General features: G+C 40.9%; 2 protein-coding genes and 1 long non-coding RNA gene across 11 annotated transcripts in view; all 3 read left to right on the top strand.

Moving 5' to 3' along the window:
• Positions 1-5023, top strand: part of nav3 (neuron navigator 3) — a 221088-nt gene extending 216065 nt beyond the window's left edge. For all 8 annotated transcript variants that reach the window (XM_035996053.1, XM_035996057.1, XM_035996055.1 and 5 more), the window contains one exon: positions 644-5023. In XM_035996053.1, the coding sequence (XP_035851946.1) occupies positions 644-763 (120 nt within the window). In that variant the 3' untranslated portion in view covers positions 764-5023. The remainder of the gene's footprint in view (positions 1-643) is intronic.
• A 1544-nt stretch (positions 5024-6567) lies between these two features.
• Positions 6568-7590, top strand: LOC116054554. The gene is made up of 2 exons (XR_004106092.2): positions 6568-6689; positions 7054-7590. It is a non-coding gene; the product is annotated as an uncharacterized LOC116054554 (long non-coding RNA).
• Positions 7591-8647: 1057 nt separating this feature from the next.
• LOC116054550 (zinc finger protein 2 homolog) lies at positions 8648-18329 on the top strand. 2 transcript variants are annotated; one of them, XM_031306149.2, is made up of 8 exons: positions 8648-8799; positions 10251-10453; positions 10593-10685; positions 12417-12512; positions 13124-13234; positions 14065-14188; positions 15911-17412; positions 17463-18329. In XM_031306149.2, exons 1-7 carry the CDS (start codon positions 8760-8762, stop codon positions 17392-17394), a joined length of 2151 nt encoding a protein of 716 aa, XP_031162009.1. In that variant the 5' UTR covers positions 8648-8759; the 3' UTR covers positions 17395-17412; positions 17463-18329. The 2 variants fall into 2 exon arrangements, with proteins under 2 accessions (XP_031162009.1, XP_031162007.1); XM_031306147.2 differs by having other exon boundaries at positions 15911-17943.
• Positions 18330-18868: the final 539 nt, after the last annotated feature.

Genomic DNA, 18868 nt, shown 5'->3' with positions numbered 1-18868 from the left:
AGTGTTACCTTGACTTTTTCCAAGTAAAGTCATATCTATAGGGAAGAAGAAAAAACACACACACAGGAGGCTGAACTATTCAGGGAGAGAGAGAGAGAGAGAGAGAGAGAGAGAGCGAGAGAGAGAGAATTTCCATGTGGTGGGTTATTGCAGCCCAAAAGGAATTAAAGGGTAGTCATCCAAAAACAACTGGCTTGATTTAGCACTTTAGCATTAAGTGCATTATTGAGACCATTAGCTCAGTTGCAGGGATGAGAAGTTATGTCGTTTTATTGTGGTGATTTACCGCAAGGTTTTAAAAGTGCTGCTTACCACGTGTAAAGTATAAAGACAAAGTTTGTGAGTCATTAGACTTCGGTATATAACAGGTGTTTTAAGTGTGGCGTGCTGTCTACTCACTGAGTAGGCTTTTTACTGGTACAAACAGGAAGGAAGGTGCCACTTTCGACCAGGCACAGTCGCTTGACCAGAACAGTTTGATTCATTTTTCTAATTTTTAGATACGATTCTTGTGATCAGTTTAGAGCTCTGTGTGATCAGGCATCTGTGTACATTAAGTCAGGCAGACACTGTACGGATTGGACCGTTTTCCACGCACAATCTCTGTCATTAAGGCGTTTCCTTGTTTGTGTTGTGTTTTCAGATGAACATGTTGCTACGGCTACAGGAGGCAGCTAACTACTCCAGCACACAGAGCTGCGACAGTGACAGCACCAGTCATCATGACGACCAGCTGGACTCCTCGCTGGAGTCTGCACTATGAGACCAAGAGCGTTGTTGCGCTGGGAGACAGCGGACCCCTCCAACCTGGGAACCTTTGAGCCTACCAGACACCTGTATAGTGCACAGATGTAGGGTGTATGAAAAGTTTTATTATCCAAAATGGTATACCCACCATTTGAAAGAAAACACATATTTTTTACATTACAATGGTGCAATACTAAATCAAATTATTGTGTGTTTTAAAGAGCAGTAGCCAACTTCTCAGCCTCAGTGGTCAAAATGATAAACAATCGTCTGAGTTGGATCCACAGATATATTTTAAACACATCCACTAATAAGGTCAGCTAGTCCTTTTTTAATGGATGTATAACATTTGAGAATACAACTTTTCATATATGTGCAGGCAAGATGTGTCTGACAAGGGACAGAATTTCTTCTGAAGTTGACTTCCAAGGAGTAAATCACATTTGTGCTCAGCCATGAGGAACCACAGGTCAGCCCATTATTTTAACTTTGGGTGTCAGAAAAAAAGAGAAAGCCACGAGTTTATACTGTATTTTTCTTTTTTTCCTTCTTTTGTTAATCCCAGATATATATCTTCAGATGTTTACAATGGGGGAGGGGGGTGGTTGCAGGTTTTCTTGTTTATGTATTTCCTTGTTTACAGAGGTGCTTCTCACACAAACATATACACTCATGCACTTAGACACAGGCAGCAGGAGGACACTGTCCTTTAATCAGAGGCTTTGATTGGTTTTTAAGCCCCCATGTGACCAACAATCCAGCCTGCCAAAGTGTCCTTGAGCAAGGCACTATTTTTAGCACCCTGGGATCCTCGTCTCTAAACCTAACCTATTGAGGGAGTCAAGTAAGAGGAGAGGAGAATAGTGTTTTTAGGTGATGTAATGCCCTTTGGTGGCCACAACAGAAAACTGTCCGTAAACAGATTTTCTTTAGATTCATCACAGGTCCATCAGATTGATTGTGTGCTTCAATAATGTCTGACACAGTCAACAACCAGCTGTTTATCTGAACTGGTTCCTCACAAGTTACTATATCGGAGTGGATTCAGAGCTGAGGGACACATTGTTTAGCACTATATTCACCTTATTAGGGTGACTTTGCCTTTTCTGAGCATAAAGACTATTCTGCACCTCCATGATGGCATCATATGTGGTTGATTTGAGACATTTGCAAAACCTTCTGCAGCCCAGCTAGGATCACAAGAATTACATTTTCATAACATAACACGCACACAAAGGGCACACAACCCTTCTGCTCAGTTGTCAGTTGGGCTTCATGGTGCTGGTCTCCTGCCCTGAGCCTCCTCAGTGTCAGGCACTGCCAAGCTGCTCCTCACTGACCTGCATGCAAACAGCAAGCACAAGACAAGTGGATTGTCTGTGTGTCATCCAGCCACATTGCTGCTGTGAAGAAAACAAAATGGACAAGTGCCAATGTTTCCCTTTGATTTACTGCCACATGTCCACACACACACACACAACCACACATACACACAGGACTTCAATGCACAGCTGATCATGGTTGTAAATTTAGATTACGTTGTTCTTGGCTTTCCACGCTCTACAGCCTGTTGTCACTCCATAGCTTACAATGCACCATAATACAGCAGGCGGCGCCTTCTGTGGGTCCTCACAGAACTGTCCCAATCGACCGTTCATTAAACTCCTCCCTTGAACAGCGATTGTCCAATCATTAGCAACCGTAACTCGGCAACTCTGTCAAGCTTTCTTCACGTCAGTGGTGTGCATGGAGATGTAGTTCGAGAGATACTCAGCATTTAAAGACTTTGGAGTGTTAGTTGCAAATGTTATCATTATTGGCTAACTAGCCTACCACCTACAGTAGTAACCAAGCATAACCTGCTCTTTATTAAATTAGGGGAAGCAACACTCCAGCAACCCCAGCCAATATTACCCTGAGATAGCATTTGCCAAACACAAGGTTAGTCCTCATCCTAAAAGGGTTTTCTGTTGCAACATTAAAAAGTGAAAACATACTGAAAATATGAACAAGTATGCAAGCTACGCAGCCAAACAGATTCATGTTAGAATTAAATAGCAGTCTGATGTTACCAGGTTAACTAGCTTTGCATTATAGCAGTACAAGAACCATGCCGTTTCTTTATTTCCATGTGTACTACATGGATCAACAACTGGTTGGATGCTAACTGTTGGCTGTTAATGCTGCTTTATCCTTAGTCTTTTAGCCCAGTATCATGGATGTAGCCATCAAGTCCACATTTAAGACCCATTTACTAGATTTGGAAACATTAAAAAGTAGAACGTTAGACTAATTAGCTAGCTAGCTACAGCTTGTGGCAAATATGCAATGGTTATTGTAAGCTGTATAGGTGTGAGAATTGAAAGCTTGACAGGCGTAGCAACGTTTGCGAAGGGGGTCGGGGCTTAGCGAACAGTTAATTGCAAATAGCTGAATTCTGACTTTTGTGTTATCCTACATGGAGAACCAAGTGTGTGGGGCTTGCTGCAACAGGGAAATTCAGAAAGTAAGAGAAAAGCAGTATACTGACTTTGAAAAATGTCAAGACCTTCACTCCAACAGATATGAATCTGAGCTAATCAATCAGCAAAGTATTTGTAATATTGAATTGAATGAGCTGACAGTGTCATGCTTGGAACTTTCTGGCACTCTTGTTCAGCACCTGCACCCACTGCCTTAAATGTGCAAAGGTTTGGGAGGTATCCTCTGCTCCCATTGGCTAAAGTGAGAAGAAGAGATGCTAATGTCGAATTATGATAATGATGATAATCTGCTTCCTGCTACGTCAAAAAAGCTGCTTGTAGTTGGGAAAACAGCCTCTTTTGTTTTGTGACTCCCTCTTCATCCAAACCTCCCTTTCTTGTTTCTGACAGTAAAAGTATAAAAGAGTTGATGCTGTATTTGAATTTAAAACTGACCAATATTGTAAAAACATTTAAAAAGGGGTGTGGTATTTTTAAGTTGTTGTTTTTTGCCCAGTTGAGCTGGGCTCACTTGAACTGACAGGAGCACAACCAAACTGTTTTGGGTTTTCTAGCCTGATGAGCATGTTTTGAAGCTTTTTAAAAGGGGAATGCATTGAGAAGAGACCTTTACCGTTACGTATGCGTGTATTGGACGGAAGCCATTTTGAATTTTGATTGTCCTCTCTTTGTTTAATGAGTGGGTTGGTTTTGCACACTTTGAGGTCGGGGTGGGTTGTAAATACTTAAGTCTTGCACAGTGAATCAAAAATGCATTCTGCCCTGTTGATGTTACAATATGCTTAACCCGCTGAGTAAATTATTGTACTTTGAAAACAGAGAAAAAAAAAAGAAATGCAAAAACTCAACACGCTGTCAGAAACAGGTGTGTGTCTTGTGGTGATTGGATGTTTTGCCTATGCAGGACGCATACGGTGTACAGTAAGAAACCGTTTTTAACTCACTAATATCACAGACTGAGAACAAAAAAATGGGCACTTTTCCAGTATTCCCCCACCCCCTCCTGCCATAATATTCTCTGGATCCTCTCCGTCTTTAGGAATGCCTGTTGTTCCTTAGATGCACTTCCTCTCTGGACATCTTCACCCAAGCTTACCGCCACTGTTAGGCTTGAGGCCGAGGCACCGAAGCTGACCTGACACCGTACTGTATACATTCACCAACAACCCAACAGGTGCTACTGGTCAGTCAAAGCCCATCATAGACCAAGAAATCATGTTGTCATAACCTCAGGACAATCCTACCCTCTACAATCCTACCTGTGTTCAGCTTCACATGTGTCTCTGCAGCCAAGCCTCTGATGGTTCGCACATATATCTGGCCAACTTGGCCAGCCTTGTGTCTGCAAGGATGTGTAAGTTGCATGATAAGGGGACAGTTAGTTACCATGGTAACAAGTTGCTCCTTACCTACAGTTACACCCATGTATCTAACCTGAGCTTAGATCTCCCACAATTCACCCTCTTCTACACTCCCGTTGTAGACCCTGAGTTTCCGAGCTAGCAGATTGTTGACACCGTTATTAGTGTGTCCACCATAGTGTTGATGATCAGCTGGTCATTTTTCCACACTTACCACTTTGCAGTTACATCTCAGTTGAAAACCATAGCATTTACTCTGGTTTGAGAGAACGTTTTCTTCTTTTTGGGTGAAACATTTGTCCTTAAATGTTTTATATTTTGTACATTTGTATGTAACATATCATGTAAATAGACAGAGACAGTGATTTAACTCATCTGGAGGATTTTGTAGTCTTTGTAAAGCCCTAATAAATAGTATTTGGTGTCACACGAGCAAACAAGATGCTGAGCTTTTTTTCTGTGTCCAATTGAAATGTTTGTGTGGTTTGTTTTGGCCAGTTTATGGAATGGAGGATAAATGCATCAGTAGATATAAAGAGTGTCAGTATCTTACAGTGTCCTTGTACTTTGAGATGACACCAAAAAAACATTTAGTACACGTGACAAATCAAGTCTTAAAGGAGCAGTGTGTACGCCTCCCCTCACCCCTTCCTCTCCAAATGTGTATGAGAAACTTCAAATAACGTTAAAATGTGAAAGGCCCTCTTTAAAGCCGGTGTTTGGATTGTCTGTTTTGGGCTACTGTAGAAACATGGCGGGCTCCATGGAAAAAGGTCCCGCTCCATATGTAAGGGCTCATTTATAAGCTAATGGAAACACAACAACTCTTAGTTACAGGTGATTTATACACTAAGAAAAAGATAATTATGAATTATATATTCCATTACTGACAATAGATCCCCTAAATCCTACACCCTGGTCCTTTAAATGTTTAACAAATGGTCCCAAGTGACTGTTAGGCTACATGTATGAAATACACTCTTTTGCCTAAGTGTCAGTGATACCTTTAATTAATTTAATTCCCAAGTGTTAATAGAGAAACTTTCTCCTCACCTTGAGGGTGATACATCTTAAAGCTTGGTCTGTCAGAATGAAGCTATTGTAAACTAACTGCTGTCAACAGTAGCATTAGGGGTCAACAGTTAGAAGATAAAAACTTTATTGACACAATACCTACCAGCGGTGTGTCATTGTTACAATAAGTGGACAACTAAGCTGCTGTTATCAAAAATATAATGTGAATGTGACATGTATCTGTGAATGTGACAATGATCTTGGTAGCAATGTCAAGTATAATCAATAATGTAATATCAAAAAATGTAAGCTAAATTGTTTTCTATAGAAAACGTAATAACTTAAAGACATCTGTGATAACACTAAATATCATCGAACTGATGTAATAAAGAGTGACATAGTCATGTGATGTCACTGGAATAAGAAGAGTGACTTGATAGAGCCCAAAGGGTAACACGTTTTGGTGATGTCTTTCTGACATCTATTGTTTACAATACAAATACAAATAAACCAAAAAAGCCAATGGCCTATATATTATCACAGAATGCAATATTCGAAAGTGAGACTGGCGTGTTACTTGTATTTTAAAATGTCAAAAGTACTGTTTTCAATGGAAAGAAAGAACAGATTAAACACGTTTTTATTTTATTTTGAAGGACTGTGTGTGTTCTTTTCCGGAAAGCTCGAGCTGTAGCCAGCAAAGATGGCACCAGGCGCAACTCCCGTGACGGAGTCAGATAAAGACCTTAAAGTGTTTAAATCGAAAGAAGTTTCGATATTTTTACCGAAACACTCCTACTGGTATGACTTTTGGATGTTCGTGCTCCTTGACATCGCATTTTTCCTCGTCATGTATTTCATAGTCCCGTAGAAAGGTAAGTGGGAATCAAAGAAGAGGTTTCTAGCTCACGTTGAGGGCGCCTAGCTACGGAAGGTTCTCTTAATACATCCATGTACGGAAGTCGCTCAACTAGCTAACGTTACTGAGCTAGCTAGCTAGTTAGTCTTATAAACATAGTGATAGATAATTGAAATAACGCTATTTATTTTTCACTATTTTGTCATTAACAGAATTGTCTATTAGGTATACGTGCAGTTTAGTGTCACAAATTCCCCCTTAACGTCTATATGTGCAGTTTAGTGTCACAAACCCTACCGCTACCCCTAACCTTAACCTGTTTCAAATAAGACCCTCATCATTTGGGACACTCAGTTTTTGGAAAATAATTTGTGACACTAAACTGCACGTAAGCAGGGTTCAAAATTAACTTTTTCATCCACCAGCCAAATGGCTAGTGAATGTTCCAATTTTAATATCCACTCAATAGACTACCATTGTTTTTTTGGCTGGTGGGTGAAGCTAATCTACCAGCCAATTGCATATTTTACCAGCATTTCGCTGGTGGATGGTGCTAATTTTGAACATTGCACGTAAACCTGTATATTAGTTAAACCTGAGTAAGAATTCTTACTAATAGACAGTACTCAACCTAACCACTATTGTTGCCTTTTATCGGTGTGTGGGGTTGCCTGTTCAAATAATATTAGGTAACGTTATGGGTAACCACAGTGGTAACAATGTAACGTTAAACATACCCAGTTTACTCTTATATAGGACCAAGAAAAGCATGGAATCCGCATATTTGAGAAGCCGGAACAAGCAAATGTTTGGTATTTGTGCTTGGGAAATTCAAATTACCCAAGAGAGTAATTTATTATCTGAATAGATGTCAGTGTCTTATCTGTAGACCCACTAATACAATTATCGACCAGTTCATTTCAGCTTTAATGTGTGCCATTTCAATTTTAATGACTGATGAGACATTGCCTTCATGATGCAGTTTTTTGTGAGGAATTTAATTTACCAGTAATTGGATTTAAATCATAAACATAAAGTCCGAGGTAGAGGTAGGCTGAGGTGAATACTTTTTGCAGGTACTGAGTGTTTTTACAGCACAATGCAGTGATATTGGTGCTGACATTTGTATAACCTGCTTCCCCCAGTCAACATTTGAAAAATCCTGCCCTTCAGTTTAAAGAACAATGTTGTAGGCTGGTCAATTCATTGTATGTCATCTGTACCTGTATTTAGTTTGATGAACTTTTAACTTACTTTTGTTGAAGGGTTGTCTCCTGGACTCTGGAGTCTGAAGACATGGAGTGTTGGTCCTGCCCTGCTATTAGGAATGCTAACCCAGCTTCGACTGAATTTAACACCACTTTATTGGATATCACATCCCAGGTTTCCGCGCCTTAGACCACGGCAAGTTTCATACATGTGGCATCCTGCTCTGACATCTGAGATTTGTCCCACAGAGCTCCTTCCCTGGTGACCTGTTGCCAGTTGCTGTGGACTGTCTTTCTGCATGGATGGATTCACGTTGTTGCCGTGGGCAGGAGATAAACTATATAATTATTTTTTATTAAAAGTGACAATGGCCATCTTATGATCCAGTGTGGGGGCTGTGATGACAGTGGAGAAAAATGATTTTACTCGCACACCATGAAGGAAAATTTGATATTGTAGAATTTAATTCCAGCACATTAAAATCTTGAAAGTTTGCACATGGTAAATAAAATGTTTTACCTACCTTCTAAATGGTGACCATTTGTTTCTTGTTTAGCACCGTGTCATATTCATATTTACACACATTTTTATTATATAAGTACAATATGTCTTTCATTTATTATGCATCTTTTGCTAAATTGCCTTGGAGAGTTATTTCTGCTGCTGTGTTTATAATTTGGTAGTTAATAACTTTAATGGCAATACACAACCAACAAGCATTAATACACTGTTTAGTTCACCTGTTATGGACAAGCCACCTACTGGGTTTTTGCCTACATGGATTATCTAATCTGTCTGTCTGACTGTCTCCATACATTAATTCGTTTTCTTTATGTTAAATATATATAATCATTGCATTCTGCATATTATCAGTTGGTGCTATTACTTAGAAGTACTTTTGTATAGCTAAAATGTATTCTTACCGAGCATATACAGGTTGTTAACCGTAGACTGGTTGTTACTTAAAGCTCTTATTGTGAAAGTGCAGTGCACGTGTTTCCGGTCTGTAAGGTGCTAACAAATGGCTTGCAAGCTTGTGCTGGTTTGTTAAGAGACTTTTGAAAGTGATTCTACATTTTCTTAATCATGGAAACGACAGGCAGTTCATATCAAGTGGAAAACACAGGTCCGTTTTATTGTGTTGTGTTTCATAATGTTGGCATAGCTAACAGCCAACTAACGTTAGCTGTATGCATAGTGTCGTTATCTCGTAACCACAGCTAATAGCAGTGATTGTAGCTAACAAACGTAACACAGCAAATTATGAAATTATTTACTTTATGTACGAACTTGAGCATTGCTGTTGAGTAAACGAAGGTGTGGAGTTTACTTTGTGATTTCGACAAGCTGTAAACCAGTATCTTCTAAGCCAAATGTCCCACTGTTTTGGCTGTGTGGCTAACTTAGCTAAAGCCACTCAATGTTTCTAGGTTCAGTACATTATATGTGACCTGGGCAGTTTTAAAGGCAACAGGAATAGGACAAAGTATTAAGTAAAGTAGGCTAAAATATAATGCACGGAGCTAGAAAACATGAGGCTAAAACATTGCTGTTGTATATCCTCACTCCAGTTTTCAACACACCAAAGCTACTGTGGCAGTATTAATCAGTTTAATAGGCGTTTCTTTTATCTTGTCAGTTGTTTTAGATATTCAATACAACAACAGCTTTCGATACTATTTGTTGTGTAATTTGCATGTTTTTGCTGTAATACAGTTCCCTAATCTGCCAATACTCCAAATACATGCACTGTGGAGGTGTGTTGGGTTTACTCTAACAAAACCTCATACAGGAGGTTCCCCAATGACCAATTAATTACCTACGCATACTTTAAGACCTTCGCCTTTTCAATATTTAAGCCATATTTAAACGAAGTGTTCAACCTAAATAGTCACACACCAGACCCTGTGTATAAGTATATATGTTTTATTTTATAAGCAAACGTGCACACATTACAGTCAGGTTCTACTACTTCCATGTGTAACAAGAAGACACTTCATAAAGGTATATCATGACCAGTGGTGGAATGTAACCAAGTACATTTACTTAAGTACTGTACTTAAGTACAAATTAGAGGTGCTTGTACTTTACTTGAGTCTTTTCGTGCCACTTTCTACTTCTACTCCGCTACATTTCAGAGAGAAATATTGTACTCTTTACTTCACTACATTAATCTGACAGCTTTAGTTACTTTACAAATTACGATTTTTGCACACAAAACACATGTACTTTATAAAATACAATGTTTTATTATAAATTAAACTACCCAAGAACAAGTCCAGATGAAATGATTAGACGATTAAACACTTAGCTGATTAACAGAACTGTTTTTATCGTTTCCAGTTTCTAAAATGTGAGGATTTTTCTGCATTGAGTATATAACTTGTAATACTGTAAGTACATTTTCCTGATGATACTTGCATAATTTGACTTAAGTAACATTTTCAATTCAGGACTTTTAATTGTAACAGTGTGTTTTTACAGTGTGGTATTAGTACTTTTACTTAAGTAAAGGATCTGAATACTTCTTCCATCACTGATCATGACCCTGTCCACCCCATGTCTATGTTTGCACAGATATATTCCTGCCGTTGTCATCATTGAGGCTGCTGATACCTCCTCTGCGGCTGCTTTCTGCAGCGATGTGGCAAGTGGCTCAGCGGAGAGAGGTTCTCGATTATGAAAATCTCGATGAGTTTGTGACGCTGGTCACGGCTACAGTGCCAGAGCTGCTCAACCCAAAGCAAAGAGGCACGCTGCTTCTGCGACTGAGAGCCAAAGTGAGTCAGCGGGTTTCACATGTGATCAAGTTACAGAAATGTCGACACTCATACAATATTGTCATACTTCATGGATGTGGTTAACTCAATGTCTTGCTGAGGGGACACCTGTCTCTTCTTTCAACATCTTTCTCCTCAGATTATTCTTGAGTTGTGCAGAAATGAGGAAACGGCCAACATTTTGTGCGTACAGCCTCACCTAGAACGAATCCGCCCTCTGGGATACACAGGAGTAAGTGAGAGTGTGACAGTGTTTTCACAGCTGCCTTATTACAATTCCAAAAAGTCTTTTCTAGGGCTGCAACTAACGATTATTTTCATTGTCGATTAAACTGTTGGTTATTTTCTCGATTAGTTGTTTGCTCTATAAAATGTCAGAAAATGGTCAAAAAAATGTCCATCAGTTTGGGCTGGGCAATATATTGATATTATATCGACATCGATATATGAGGCTAGATATCGTCTGAAATTTTGGATATCGTGATATGACACAAGCGTTGTCTTTTCCCGGTTTTAAAGGCTGCATTCCAGAAAAGTGGTGTAGCTTTCTGAACTCCTTGCATTTACCCACTTAGTCATTGTGTTCACATTATTGGTGATTATTTATCAAAACTCAGAGTAAATATTATGTGAAAGCACCAATAGTCAACCCTACAACATCTCCGCACTATTATATATATATATATTTGTCAAACATATCGTGATATTTGATTTTTTTTTTTCCATATCACCCAGCTCTAGGATCAGTGTTTTCTAAAGCCCAAGAGGACGTCCTCACATGTCTTGTTTTGTGAACTCAAAGATATTCAGTTTACTGTCACAGAGGAGTGAAGAAACTAGAACAATATTCACATTTTAGAAGATTAATCGATTATCAAAATATATGGCGATTCATTTAATAGTTGACAATCAATTAATCTTTGCAGTTCTAGGGCCCTATTTTAACGATCTGAAACGCAAGTATCAAACTCCAAAGGCAAGTAGCTTTGTGGGCGGATCTCGGGCGCTGTTGCTATTATACCGGATGGATAAATGACTCTTGCGCCCGACGCAAATCTAAAAAGGGTTGGTCTGAAGTAGCTACATTACTCATAGGTGTAGTTTGGTTCATGGCGGATTGCTATTATAATGGCGGATTTGCTAGGCGCACGCTCTTAATACATCCATGGGCGCACGCCAGGAACGGTTCACAGCCGAGGAGACCGACGTTTGCTATCGATTTTTCTTTTTGACAAAATGTCAAATAAAGAAATGTCACAAAAACATACTTTCCAATGTTTTGGGCTCACTCTCACTGAATCACGAGGTTATGAATGCATCGTGATATTTTTGCAGTGTAGTCTAACATTCTGCTGGGGCATTTGGGTTTAGTGGCATCGGCACATGCAGTTCAATATCACATCTCCTTAAGTCCTCTAATATTTCCTCATTTATGTCATCAACACATCCATGATTCATGGAAATGTTGTGTAAAACAAGGTCATATTTTTTCTTGTATTTATGTATGGTTTGCATAAATGGGAACTGCTGGGTCCGTGAGATGAGAGAAGCAAAGTGTATGCGTGGTGTACATTATGGCCAAGCATGCGCCCTTAAAATAGCATCTGAATAACGCGCCACTGACTTTAGACTAGGTTTTTCCTGGTCTGTGGCGGAACTGTTTTCTGAAACTGCAAAATAGCACGTTTGTGCGAGAACACGCCTCCTCTTTTTGCTGAACCGCCCCCGGGAGCGCAAGTTCATTCCTTAATTTACCGACGTGAGTCTGTGGAGGGAAAAGTCTGCTATGCGTTGGGTGCAAAATAGGAATTATACATGCATCGGTGTACAAAGTCAATTGCGCTGGGTGCAAGATAGGGCCCCCAGTCTTTATTCAGTACAGTGGCTTGAGCTTGTACTGGTCAGATGGAGCATTGATATGCTTATATTGTTTTGATAAATAACGGTGATTAATGTCTTTCAGAGTGGGGATGCAGAGGTGGATGCAGAGGAGGCCATTTTTGTGGAGCTCATCCAAACACTACTGAAAGACCCAGCAGAGAGGGAGCATTTCTACCAGGCAAGGCAGCTTCACATGTAGTCTCACATTGCCAGACCTTCCTCCACAGCGCTGCGGAGGAGGGTCTGGCACTAGCATTCTCTCATCCCAGAATGGTGTGTGGACTACCACACACCATTCTGGGATGAGAGAATGCTCTGGTTTATTGGCTTTTCTTTAAAACCGATCACAATCGTTATGGGCGGTGCTAAGCACAGGACAAAACCCCGTTGCCTCTGCAAAATAGCCTCTGTAAGAAACTCGTTCTGGTGGAACATGTGTACGTTCAAAAGTAGTTTTAGTCGTGCAACAGAAAACTCAGATTGGACAGATAGTCTAGCTAGCTGTCTGGATTTACCCTGCAGAGATCTGAGGAGCAGTTAACCATAGTCCTCAGAAATCCACCGGACTTTAGAACGCCAACACAAAGAAATTGGAAGGTGACAGACATCCGGCTGAAAAGAGTGACATCCGGCGGAATTTCCGGCGGCACCGGAGCAATCCCGGAAGTGGAACGTCATGGATATAGACTAACATGTAACCCAGCTAGCACCCGAAAGAGAATCTTTTTCTGCACGTTTGTTTTTTTTACTTAATTTTGACTGAGCAACTGCTACCTTTGTACTCCCCAGGAGGTTTTTCCAACAGAGTATGGTCCCAGCTACGAAACAGACATGCAGCTCCTCGTGTGGGAGTTTCTGTCTAAACTGGAGAAACTCCTGCCAGTACCAGACCTCAGTCAGGTAGAAAACCACATTACATTACCACATTCTCCACAATTTTAGGCACCATTTTTATCCTGTATGTATTTGTAGTTTTGTTCTGTCTGTGAATATTGAATTGGTCACTCCGTACTTTAAATATACTTAGTATAATTGTGTGTACAATAACTAATAATAATAACTAATAAGACTATCCAATACTATTGATACAAAGTGAAAATATCGATACATATCGTCATCTTTAGGATGTGCCTTTATTTTGAAATTCCCCCTTCATATTTATTCTTTTTACTAAAAAAGAGTAGTTTGTTTTTAATTTAAATATCTGGAAGAGCTTAGTAATGAAATTGTCGAATCATATTTTAGTTGCTTTTTGTAAATACATATAAATGTAACTGATTGTGTTAAATGGGCTTATGGTATCGTCTCGTATTGGTCGCAGGACAATACCATATATATATATATATATATATATATATATATATATACTTATTGCAGCAGCTGCTACTTGAAACATAAACTGTCTTGTCCCAGAATGTCCCAACTTTTCTATTTCTGATTTTAAGTCTGGAATAAAGGTTATAACATTATTATGACGATATAAGAACATTTCCTTTTCACTTTGAGTGTTGTGTTTAGCAAACAGGCTTTAATATATTTGATTTAAAGTTAATTTATTCTGTCATTATGAAAAATACTATTGATAACATAGTATATTTAGTTTGTCATGTGTACATAAAAAAAATATTAATATTGGCCAGTATTGGCTGTCAGTTTTGTCACATTTCACTCTGAACTGACTGTACGATCACCTTCTTCTTGCTGACACGTTGGCTCTTGTCCATAAACAGACGGTGTCATGGCTGACCTCTGCCCCCTCTATACTGAAGGACTGCCTGCAAGCGCTCGCCAATCCCGACGACCTGAGGTCTCTCCTGCAGCACCACAAATGCCTTGAGCACCTTGGAACACAAGGTAAACCAGACACATCCGTTTATATACTGTATATACTTTATTTAATCAGGAAATCACATTGAGATCAAGATCTCATTTACAAGTGAGACGTGAGTACAAAGTGAAATATCAAACAGAAATACACTCAAATGAAAATAAGAAAGTAAAGCTATGATTGGGCTCAAAAACTCCGGCCCGACCCTACATGCCTGAACCACGGCAGCAGTTTTAGGCCTGAGCCCGATTAAAACCCTGAATGTCTTTTGCTTTTTTATCGATGCGTGTAAGTTACATATATCTAGAACATTGTGGTCACACACAGCTGTATACAGCCCATACATTTATTATGACATTACACAGACTATAAGGTCTGCATTGAAAGAAAAAAATAACAGGGAAATGTGCGCGTACCCGACCCGATTCTAATACAGGGGAATTTTAAAAATGACTGCCCGACCCCCCCCCTCACTCGCTTTGTATAAAACAGTGGTTGGCGTATTTTCTGGACATAGTTATGCTTGAGCTCTCTACAGCAAGGATTAACAAAGCCAAATCATCGACTATAGCCCTGTGGAATAACACAGCAGCACAAATATCAGACCTAATGACCTCAGCATCACAAGAATTAAAGGAGAGTGACTAGGCAAGGTGTGATTTCTGTTTGTTTGTTTGTTTTTTTTCCTCAAGACCGCAGAGGTTGGGGGTGAGAGATGGTTTTTGTTCTTGTTCAATTTGTGTTGATCTGTTCTGTGCACCATCTGATGTTACCTGTCACACATTGTGGAATTTCTTTTGTATGTCTGAAGGTGCTAATAAAAAGTTGATCGCAAAAAAACTAAACAATGATGCCCGGCTCGTTCCAAACCTGGCGCTTCAGGTTTGGGTCCAATTGGGTTCGGGCAGATCAAAGCTGTAGTACTAAGTTTTATCTTCTGCTGCTTTTTATTCAATAAGTAACTGCTATCAAATATAACTGTTGCATGTAAATAATATCCTGTACAAATAATAACAAGGCTTCAGACAAGGTGTCTACACTAAGTCAGCTCAGTTAAAAAACATAGCTTTTTTTCTGTTTTGGCCCTCTGTCACAATACGCTGGCATTTATTCTCACCTCAAACTGTACCATTTTCAAAAACTTTCCCCAGAGTGGATGAATCTCAAAGCGTACCTCATGTTTTCGTGTGGACGGGGAAAACTGAGCTTTAGGAAAACGATGATGTAAGCTGACCAGACCGCCATTATCATTATCCTGCATTTATGTGTATTTGCGATCATAAAGTAGTGATTTATTAACAGTGCGTCACAGCGTAGGAAAGAAACACTGCTAGTATTTTGCAATCAAGTCATTATTTTATACTCATTTGAGAGTATACTAGACACTTTGTTTCTCTCACTATGACTAGATTCGGTGCTCGCTCCGAAGCTAATCGCGTCACTCTCTTACTCGCTTACTTGCTCCACCACACACGCCGGCCCTGCTATTCCCTTACAAAGATTGACACACACACCAACGCACAAGTATAAAATTCAGGCCACTTACGTAGGCTACGGCGAAAACCAAAAATCACACTTGAGTTGTTCTCCTGTTGTTGTTCAGGTATTTTTGTGTGGATGGAGATAAAATATGACGGTTGTGGACACATTTTTTAGCCAGCTCATTGTTAGATAGACGGCACATAACCGTAAAAATAATTTTTATTGAAACATAAAACAACTATGTATATTTTCTGTGTTTTGCACAGGTACCACTTTGGAGATATCCACCCAGGTCTTTGCCTGCTCAGAGTGTCCGTTCTTCCACATGCAGGAGTCCTACCTGCTGCAGCACATTGAGCACAGTCACCCTGAGCAGTACAGCAAACTCCAGAGGTCTGCAGAGACTGCGGATATCCCCAAGAAGAAGGCCCAGCGTCCTGAGTTCCCCAAGCCTTTCCCCATCCACGACAGGCCTGACCCTCACATGTGCCAGGAGTGTGGCAAAACGTTCACACGCGCCTCAGACGTGACGCGTCACCAACGGACACACACAGGCGAGCGCCCGTACACTTGCGAGGAGTGTAAGAAGGGCTTCAAGAACTCTTGGGATCTGACTAGACATCAGCGCATTCACACAGGGGAACGGCCCTTCCTCTGCTCCCAGTGCGGCAAACGCTTCACACAGATGGGCTTGCTCAAGCTGCATTTCGAACGAACGTCCTGCGGACAGACGTGCAACCCTCCCCTCGAGCTCACGACAGAGGTCATCGTAGCAGAGGAGGTATCAGAGAATGTGGACGGTCAGTACAAATGCCAGAAATGTGGCGAGAGCTTCGGTAGCATCCTGGAGCGGCTGAAGCACAGGCAGAGGCACATGGTCAGGCGTCAGTACAAATGCTCCCTGTGCGAGAAGATATACAGCCGAGCGTCGGACCTCAAGAGACACCAGATGAAACACACCGGTGAGCGGCCGTTTGCCTGCGAGTGTGGGAAAAGCTTCACGCATGTGTGGCTGCTGAATAAGCACCAGCAGATCCACACCAGGGAGCGTCCGTACCCCTGCACAGAGTGCGGAAAGAGCTTCACACAGCTGCAGATCCTCAACAGGCACCTGCTGACTCACAACGGCCAGCGGCCTTTCCAGTGCTCCTACTGCGAGAAGAGCTTCGCCCAACTGGCCAGCCTCACGCGCCATGAAAGAATCCACACGGGCGAGAGGCCGTACCTCTGTACCACCTGCCAGAAGACGTTCCTCACACACGGAGAGCTGGTAAGGCATCAGCGCAGCCACAGTAACTTCAGGCCGTTCAGTTGCCCACATTGCCTGAAGAGCTTCAAAACCAAGCGAGCTCAGAGCGAACACCTCAATACGCACACAGGAGAGCGGCCGTTTGCGTGCACCCGTTGCGGGAAGAGGTTCGCCAAGTCGACCTCGCTCGTCCGACACAACCTGACTCACACGGGGGAGCGGCCCCACCAGTGCTCCCAGTGCGGCAAGACCTTCCTCACCTCAGGCGAGCTCCTGCTCCACAAGCGGATCCACACAGGAGAGAGGCCCTACCCCTGCTCCTACTGCGAGAGGAGGTTCAGGTGCTCCTCGGACCTCAACATGCACATCCGGACACACACCGGAGAGAAGCCACACAGCTGTCTGCTCTGTAAGAAGAGTTTCTCTACTTCTACGAGGCTGAAGAGACACGTACGCACACACATGGAGAAGGGTGTAGTTGTGGAATCATTGAGTCTTTGAGCTGTTAGGAGCTAATGATGTATTTATTGGAAGAGGAAGATTGTTGCTTTGTCACAACAATAATAAACTGTCTTTAATCTATAGGTTTTTTAATGTGATCTGTTATATAAGAACCTTCTTAAATGTATAGTACTTCACATGAAAAAAATCTCAAAAATTGTCCATTTTTGTGTGCTTTTCTTTCCGGAAAATTGTCTCGGGACCCCTCAGACTTAATTTTCCGGCCCCAGGGAGAGGGCTCACTTTAAAATGAGCCAACTAAACAAGGACTGTAAAAAGGTACATGACAGACAGGGCAGAGAACCCGTATAGCCTGTTGCCAACCAGTTGGTTTGGATAATTATTTTACAGTCAAGTTTCTATGACTTACATGTGATCTGTCCAGGGGAGTAGACAGAGATGGTAGATAACATGTAGGGTCATAGTAAGGACATTTCAAAAGGTCATTGATCAAAGAGAGGAGGTGGAGAATCAGGAGGGTAGAGTGTGGGAAAAGATATAAAGCCAAGCAAAGTCAAAGAGCAGGGAAGAAAGGACAATTGGAGCTCCGGAGAGAAACGGGACCAGAATGACGGCCAAACTGTCCACAGAGGAACCAAAGAAAATGAAGATTCATGGAAGTGAAGCGAAGGCAGAGAGGGAAGTCTCTGGGCTAGGGGAGGATGAAGAAAGTCAAAATATGAACAAGGGAAGCAAAATACAAATGATTAGAAACAAAGCACTGAAAAGGTGTAGCAGTGGTGAGGGGCCACAACAATCTGTGAAAAAGGGAGAGAATGCCAAAGATTTTAAAGATGGTACCACCAATCAACAGGAGGAGGACTGCTCACATATCCAAGGTTAGTTTTGTTTATTGTGATTGTTAATGGCTCATTCGTTGGTTTCTACATTCATCTGCGTAGTGATGGAAATAACGTATGTTGATACTAAAACAATAATGCAATTAGATGACCAGGCTGTGCATGCTTCCCCTCCACTGTATGGCTGAGAACAGGTTTCTATGTAAACTGATCAAAGTTTATCTTATCGGACATTTAAGAAAACAAAGGAATAAGGTACAAGAGCAGGGTGTCTGTAATCAACTCAAGACTAATAGAACATGAAAGAACTGGCTCTACATCCATGATGAATGCTCTGATCTTTTGTATAATCAAGTTAGGTTTTCTAATGATTGCTGATGGGGCCAGTCATATACTGTAAACACCGGTTGTTACAGTAACAACCTCTTGCTAATAAAAATCTCAAATGCATTTAGACCCTTTAGAACAGTGTTGTGAGTGTGGGACATTTCTATTACTTTTGAGCTGTGGAACAAGGAACTAGTATGTAGTACAAACAGGGACATATTTATATTTTAGAGGTAAGACATTGGTCAAAACAGACCATATTTGTATAAGCTACGTTTTATTCTTTTTATACACACATTGCATACGTCAATAAGTTGGGAGCAGTTCCACCAGTGATATCCTTATTG

Source organism: Sander lucioperca, chromosome 20 (assembly GCF_008315115.2).
Source record: "Sander lucioperca isolate FBNREF2018 chromosome 20, SLUC_FBN_1.2, whole genome shotgun sequence".
Classification (NCBI taxonomy): domain Eukaryota; kingdom Metazoa; phylum Chordata; class Actinopteri; order Perciformes; family Percidae; genus Sander; species Sander lucioperca.
Note: the sequence above shows the minus strand (reverse complement) of the source record. Positions and strands in the feature narration are given on the sequence as shown.

What these genes read in the sequence shown, in the direction of transcription:
- LOC116054550 (XM_031306149.2), top strand. Translation starts at nt 8,760, where the DNA reads ATGGAAACGACAGGCAGTTCATATCAAGTGGAAAACACAG. An exon ending in TTCTGCGACTGAGAGCCAAA is followed by an intron (nt 10,454 to 10,592) that starts GTGAGTCAGCGG and finishes CTTTCTCCTCAG; the next exon opens with ATTATTCTTGAGTTGTGCAG. An exon ending in AGAGGGAGCATTTCTACCAG is followed by an intron (nt 12,513 to 13,123) that starts GCAAGGCAGCTT and finishes TGTACTCCCCAG; the next exon opens with GAGGTTTTTCCAACAGAGTA.